This window comes from Anguilla rostrata, chromosome 5, assembly GCF_018555375.3.
Source record: "Anguilla rostrata isolate EN2019 chromosome 5, ASM1855537v3, whole genome shotgun sequence".
Lineage (NCBI taxonomy): Eukaryota > Metazoa > Chordata > Actinopteri > Anguilliformes > Anguillidae > Anguilla > Anguilla rostrata.
In genome coordinates, this window is record NC_057937.1 from 35,204,675 (window position 1) to 35,212,568 (window position 7,894).

Here is a 7,894-nt window from a genome sequence, read left to right on the forward strand (position 1 = left end):
GGAATCGCAAGGGATGAAATATAATTAGCCACGGCATTGCTGAGAGGGGATTTTCCTCACTGCGGCATTGCTCACCAGCGATAATAATCGCCCACCTCTGGCCAATAAGGGAATTGCAGTTTGCTCAGCTGGTGGCCCGTGGAGCGGAAAAAACCAGTTGGCTGGCTGCGCTCATTTTGTGGGGGGCAAGTGCGACGGGATGGGATGAGCCAGCAGTTGTGATGGGACATTCCAAATTGGGCTAAAACACTAGGAAAGGATGCCTAAAACTGTAACGCGTATCTGTGTGTGTGTACGTGTGTGGTCCATGTGCAGGTGTACTTGTGTGCGTCGAGGTCGGTATGTCAGGTGCGTGCGTGTGTGTGCGTGCGCGTACGTGGTTAGCGCAGCGATATCTGCGTCCAGCTCTCCTGGTGTCAGCGGTGGGTTCTGTGTGCCTCTGTCTCCTGCGTCACGCCAGTGGTTTTACCCTATGGTAGGTTACCATGCTGTTCTACCACAGGGTAGAACCACGGACGGGATGCTGGGAGGAGTCTACGGGTACCCCCCGCGTCACAGCCTCGTCTCAAGGGTCAGACTCGAGGGTCAGGACAACACACTCTGTCCATTGTGTGTGTGTGTATGTGTGTTTGTGTATGTGAGAGAGCGTGGGCGTGTCAGCAGCAACAGCACTTCAGTCATGTCAATATATTATCCGCTTGCCAATATGTAACTGTTTATGTCTGCCGCTAGTTTGATGATGGGTGTGTGCTATTGTTTATTGCGGAATGCACATGTTGTTGCGTATATGTGTATATGAGGGTGCAGTGGTGCATTTTTTCGCATGTTGTGTGTCACTGTGTAGATGTTTTTGTTGTGTGCTGTTCTGTTGAACCTGGGCTGGACGGAATATTCCTCCAGTTTAATTAGAATGTGCTGTTTCAAGGAGGACATGTGTCACCGCATTGCTTGTGTAGGTTAGCAGGTTATTGAATGCCCAATAATCTGGTGCCAGCCAAAAGCATTCTTCTTCATTCTGGTGTCTATCTGATGTAAAGATGTACGGTTGTAATGATAAAACCAATAAAGCTCCCATTTAAAATGAAGACCTGTCTGTCATTCCAGGCGCGAGGGCTTTGCTCTTTCTCCCGCTCTAGTTCTCCACCACACCCAGGATATGTCTGCCTTCTCTGTCTCTCAACGAAGCCCAGCATGTGTACTCTCTAGATATGTAAGGGGACAATGAGGTAACTGCGTATAAAAAGGACTGCAATTCCTTCACTGGTCACTCGATATGGATGCAAATACCCTCGAATTAGAGCTGACAGTCATCACTTTAACCTCATATTAACAGTTTCGTTTCAAATCCAATACACAGCCAAAACTACAAAAGGTATGTCACTGTCCATATACAGCCTGTACTGTATATAGCTTACCTTCATTCTCACCTCACATTCATTTGGGTGTCGAAAGTGGGCATTGTAGGGGGTGTGGCTAATGAAGGGACTGTCATGTCAGCTGTCTGCTGCCTGCACAGAGAGAAGAATCTATAGGAGCATGGCTGTGTAGATGATTCAGTGTTAAGAGGCATAAGATTAACAATAAAGACAGGAGAAAACATTTTAAATTTATTCTTTATTGGTTAGGTCATCCAGCTACCTTACCTTTCAAATATTAAATTCTTTAAAATATAATCTTAAGAAAACAAAACCCCAAACAACAGTAAAACAAACAAACATTTGTTATATAACAATAAAATGAAATAAAAATATCCAATACAGAAAATCCTCCATGACCCAGTATACACAAAATGGCACTCCATCTTTTCGTGTTCTTCACTAAACATAATTTAAACAATCTAACGATGGATACAGCTTCAATACAATATTAGAGTACAAGAGATACAGATGCATCCATAATATGGTTAATATGGGGATCATTCTCTTGTTCTGCTTTCTTCCGAACGACAAGTTTGTCTACAGTACAATCAAGCTTGTCTGAAGGGGGGGGGGGGAGGGGTGGGTGGTGTGGCGTTCGGTTGAGGGGGAAGGCGGGGCGGCGGTGGTCAGCCAGGGGTCAGGCTGAGCTGCTACGAGGGTCTTAAAAGCCAAACGTGTTCTCTCCGCTGTACGCCACGTACAAAAAGCCATCCTCGTCCTTCTCTTTCTCGTACAGCTGTCCCATCGTTAGGCTGCAGGGGGCGACAAGGAGCAGTGGCAAGTTATTTCACTCAAACTTGATGGCTGGAGATAACCTCTCTCTGCAGGTCACCTGTCCTGTGTGTTTACAGCCATATACTAACGAAAGCTCTGTTAACAACTGACATTACTGTAAGTCTCAGGAATACTTTCACTACCTCACCATCCTTAGTAACCATTGCAAAACAGTGATAATAATAATAGAAAATTCTAAATTTCAGATAATATTCAAAAATGTTAACAACATTCACCGTGATCACTGTATGTGACATATACAGGTAGTGGAAAATGACACAGAACCATGTATAAGTGAAATCAAAGGGATTAACGATGCAATAGTACACTTCATTATTCAGCAGACCTTTCAAATTAACACACTTTCCATTGAAGAATCATATGGATTTCTGGATACTGGATTTTTTCCCCTATAACAAGTACCCCAATTCTAAAAAGATATTATTCAAGTCCACAGGCTTTTTGATGAAAAACAGCAAACAAGCCACTGTCTAGTGCACATCCATTACGCATTTTAGGCATTTAGTGTACAACCTTATCCAGACTGATTTACAAAGCCTACATTCTTTCCATACAATCTATTTATATATGTGAATATTTACTGAAGCAATTCAGGTTAAGTCCAACAAAAGTACAACAGCAGCACTCCACCAAGGAATCAAAATTATACGCTCAGAGTTACAAACCCGGTTCTCTAACCATTATGCTACACTGCCTCCCCACGTACTCTATGATTTAAATCCACAAAAGTAACCTCCGCACTCTCACATCTGCAAAAAGCGAACGGAATGAGCAGACTGCTCTGCACAGACATTTGAGAAACGCTGAGACCGAGGCTAAGTGCACTTTTCCATATTACGCTGCTAACCGCGCCGTCTGCTGCCATAAAATCAATTAGCTTTAGCCGGGACTCGCCGCGTGCCATAAAACAGCGCTCGCAGTCTCCCGTAAAGCATTTTGACAGCCGAACGGACTCGCAGACTACTTCTCTTGCGCGAAAACGCGGCCGCTCTCTGACCTGGACTGCGGGACGGTTTTGTCGACAAACAGGAAGATAGCTTTCTCGGAGGGCAGCTGGATCCTCTTCCGGATGATCCACATGAATTGGGCCACCGTTATGTCCGAAGGAACCAGGTACTTTCGCTTGTCGATGTCCACGATCTGCGAGCCGGACACCTTCTCCACAATCACCTGAAATCAGCCCACAAAGAATGGTTATGTAAAGAAAGGGAAAACTATTTAAAAAGGGTCACCGTACACGAAATAAAACATTACATTGCACTCGATATAATATACATTATACCCCTGTTACTCAAATCACGGTTCTCCAGGTCCAAGAACTGCTGGTTTTCTACCCTCCCTTTATCTGGAAGTCAGGTGTGAATAGAGTCTGACCAATCAGTAGCACTAATTGCTTTGTTAATTACCAAGGGGGAAAATAAACCAGGGCTGGATTTGGATTTGAGGTCCAGATTTGAGTATCCATGTATTATACTATATATTTAGCAGACACTCTGGTCCAGAACTATCTACAATTACGCAAGCTAAATTTCTGTGGCTAATAAAAACATCAGCTGAACTCAGCTTCTGAAGGCTTCTCACTCATAAGTGAATAATTGTAATTTCCACATTATCTTTTTCTTTTTTTATCTTTGTTATTCGCACCCTCACAGGTGAATGTGTTGCTAAAACATTCACTGATCATTCAAGTGCTTCTCTGTGCCTTTGGGTAAGCTCAGATGGTTCCCTTCAGAGGATCCCTCCCACCCAAACAGACCAGATAATTTTTACTCTTAAACGCAACACAGCAGGAAGAGGAAGACAGCCAAACACACACACACACACACACACACACACACACATACACACACACACACGCACACAATCTTACCGGAACCCTGTCAGGGTATTTGTTGCGGATTTTTGCAGACTCCACACATCGGTGCTCTATGAAAGACAGAGTTAGAGGAATTTAGTAAGGATACGCCAGGGAGCGGCAGGTTCAAATCCTATCTGTGGGGTACAGTATTCGCCCCTCGCATCCTCCACCTGTACCTCCAGCTCTATCAAAGGACGGATCTGTCAACTCTATTGACACAAATCATGCACGATGTAAAGAACGGGCATTGCAACAGCTCTCTTTCATAGCCCAAATCCCAGAACGTGTTTCCAAACACTGGACTGTCGCACACTGTTTGTTTATCATCTATAGAAATGTACAACTGCAGTGTCTTTGTCTGGATGGACAAAAAGACTTAAATACAGCCTGTCTGCTGTCTTATGGTGACCATAAGCTGTTCTGTGTGTCCAAAACACATAGATCAGCTGAAATGTAATTCAATACCTGTGACTCCATAATGAAATGTCACTACCTTTAATTTTTCCCTCTTATAGTTGTTGACCATTTGTTTCTAGCATTCTATGTGTTCCGCCATTGCAAGCAATCTGTGTATGTTTGTATGTATATATGCATGCATGTATCTGTGTGAGTACAGCCTGGTGTATATCTTTCTTCCTCAAAGCTTACTGCCACTGATTTCAAGCAGTGTTTTTACAATGCCTGTTGTTTACAATATGCCGTGTAAACTATGCAAGTTAATTGACATGAATGATTTTGCAATTCAAAAGGCTGTGTTCTTTACAACTGTGTTTACTTGAATGCAAGTAAACCCCCTTACACCCCCACCATCCACTATGTTCCTATGCTGTGCATTGGTCACTAGTGCAGTTAATAGTGCACCGCAGTCATTTCGGTGGCCCGATAAAGTGGCCCCACACGGCTCAGATCTCCCTCCAGGACACGGCTACATTAAATTATTATATTTTCTTATCCTAAGAAATTATCACAACACCATCACGAGGTCGAGGCTAGGCATTGCCTTAAAAGAATAACAGCTTATGGATCTACTGTCCGACGTCCGGGGAAGAAAAGGGTAATGAAAGAAAAAGTAAATTACTCCTTCGCTCCACCTGCTAGCATTGAGGCGTGCAGGGTATGCGGGATTACAGGCTTGCCTAAATTGCTTGGTTTCTACGGTTTGTGGATTTCATTGAGGCCGTCGATGTTTATAACGCAAACACACGGGCTATCTCCAAATGCTTATTTTACGCAACAATGTATCTTGTTCACACACGTAATTCTAGCTCCGTCTAAACCCGAGAAAGGGTGTTGTTGTTTTCAACCTTCCTTATGTCAAGTTGCTTTTAGTCTTTTGTTCAGTCAATCTGTAATACGTGGTGTTGAAACGACACATTTGTATTTATTTCGTTTTTTGTGATTTGCGACACCACAGTTGAGTGGACACAACTGACGACAGAAGCCATATTATGAAAGCGCCTGATTCTAGAACGGCCGAACAGCGTTAAATTGTCTGCTTTTCTAGCCAGTTAACATTTAACCTCATTGTAAACATCCCGTGACATAGGGCTTCGCTTTACTTCAACTGCGTATCTATATAAACTAAACGTACGTGCGTTCTGTTTTTCGCTGTTTCCATTTTATTTTACCCCGACCAAAAATGTCAACACGTAGCTGATCATGTAGGCTACTTGCATTCTGTATGAAAACGCGAGGAAGTAATATGTCTGGCCATGCCACCCCTTGAGCTAGGCCTCTACAACGCAAAATAACAAGGCAAAAAATCAATGTCTGGAATCAAAAAATGGAAATGGTGATCATCGCAGCAAAAAATAAGATAAGATAAGAATTAAACCATCATACCCAGGGAATGGTCCTCTTTAAACATCCATTTCATTTTTGCAGATTCTTCTAGTAAATACTTAAAGCCAAAATATTAAAAACTATGGTAGTTGAAGAAAAAGATATGAATATTATTACGACTTTCCCAAAAACAAAAGTACGCTGAAACAGATACGACACTTACAGTACGTAGCAAAACACAGTTCTAACATTCGAGTCCAACCTTGCAGCTGACGTCATTATTTGATCATACCATTTCAACTACTTGGGAGGGGGACACACTACGGCGAGATATAGATTCTCGTGCTTTTCTTCTACAGTAGTGTACTTAGGAACAAATTGGTTAAATAAGCAGCCGTATTACAACTAACCCTTTATGATTCATATATGTACATTGCAATTTAAATACAATTCAATATAACCATTCTGTTTTCATTTTGAATTCTATGATGTAATTTGTTGTACGTTGCACTGGATAGCAGTGAGTGTAATGTAAATGCTATACAGATTCTCAGTTATTTTGTTTGTGAACTACCTCATGTGGTGGTTTAAATAAAAGCTTTTACACAGCATGGATGAAGGCAAGCCTTTCGATGACCTTGAACCCACGTTTAACGTAATACTTCTGCTTGATTGTATATAAAACGGTAAAAAAAAAAAAGAAGTGTGGCTCTAGTTATAAATCATAAGGGTGGAGGCAGATGCCACAATTTGTATTTGTATCTGTATTTGTTCAACCAACAAAATGATTTGTAATAGTATTTCTATTCCGTACTAAATGCCAAAAACCCTCATTTCTACCATTATAATCACTGACACTGTGATGACGCTATATTGAAACTACAACGGTTGTCTCGTGCAGGCTGGCTAGTATGGAAACTAGAGAGATGGTTTCCAGCATTATTGCAGTTTCAATATAGCAACTAGTTAGCAACTTACTTTTTAAAATCACATAACACCTTCGAAATCCACGGTTGAGATATTAATGGATCTAATGTATCTCATAGTACAAAACGTGAAAGTGAAACTCTCTTAGACTTTCGTTCACACACACACACCTTATTTTCGGCAGAAAACGAAATCATTATGGGAAAAAAGCATTGGAAATCTGCCGAGAGAATCTGGCTGAAAATGCGAACTTACTTCCTGGTTTTAGGACTACAAACGAATGGTTATGTAGGTAACATCGGTTCTATGAATAAACGTCAACAGGACACTGTATGGGTCGACAGTATAGCAAATCAGTCAGTCAGGGATGTAGTGGAGTAATGGACACATTATTTAGATGGAGCAAATGTAAAAATAACCACTGGGAGATAAAAACACCCTGAATCTTAAATTATATTCAAGGTTTCTCCGCTGTCCCGAGGACAGAGGAGGCAACATAGACGACGCCACGTCCAGGCGACAAAGCCTGGCAAACGTGAGGGATGAAGCCCAGCCAGCCACCGCACATATGTCAGATAGCGGGGCACAACGAAATAAAGCCCAAGAGGCAGCCACACCCCGAGTGGAGTGAGCCACCACACCTGTGGGAGGGGGCACACCAGTGCTGCTGTATGCCATGGAAATTGCATCTACAATCCAGCGGGCCAAACGCTGTTTAGATAAGGCTTGGCCCTGCGCAGCACCTCCATAGCAAATAAAAAGATTGTTGGTTTTCCTCACAGCCCCTGTGTGGGAAACATAAGATCGCAAGGCCCAGACAGGGCACAGTGAGTGAAGTCTGGCCTCCTCAGGGAAGTCATGAGGGGGAGGATGAAAAGCCTCCAAAACCAAAGGCCGAGAAACGTACGACCGCGAGAGGACCTTAGGCCGAAAAGCAGGATTAGGAAGCAGAGAAGCCGCAGAGCCACCGTCACCCAGCCGTAAACAGAAGGGGTGCACGGACAGTGCATGAAGCTCGCTTACACGCCTCGCAGAGGCAATGGCGAGCAGGAAAGCAGTTTTTAGAGAGAGGAGACTGGCTAAGGGCTCAAAGGGCGGCTCGGTGAGGGCATTC

At 43.1% G+C, this 7,894-nt stretch overlaps 1 protein-coding gene across 1 annotated transcript; it reads right to left on the reverse strand.

Annotated features, from left to right (window-relative positions):
• Window positions 1-1,599: 1,599 nt before the first annotated feature.
• LOC135255148 (gamma-aminobutyric acid receptor-associated protein-like 2) lies at window positions 1,600-6,115 on the reverse strand. The gene is made up of 4 exons (XM_064335932.1): window positions 5,914-6,115; window positions 4,084-4,139; window positions 3,211-3,383; window positions 1,600-2,170 (listed from the first exon to the last, which is right to left on the reverse strand). The coding sequence occupies exons 1-4, from the start codon at window positions 5,945-5,947 to the stop codon at window positions 2,080-2,082; spliced, it is 354 nt and encodes a 117-aa protein (XP_064192002.1). The 5' UTR covers window positions 5,948-6,115; the 3' UTR covers window positions 1,600-2,079.
• Window positions 6,116-7,894: the final 1,779 nt, after the last annotated feature.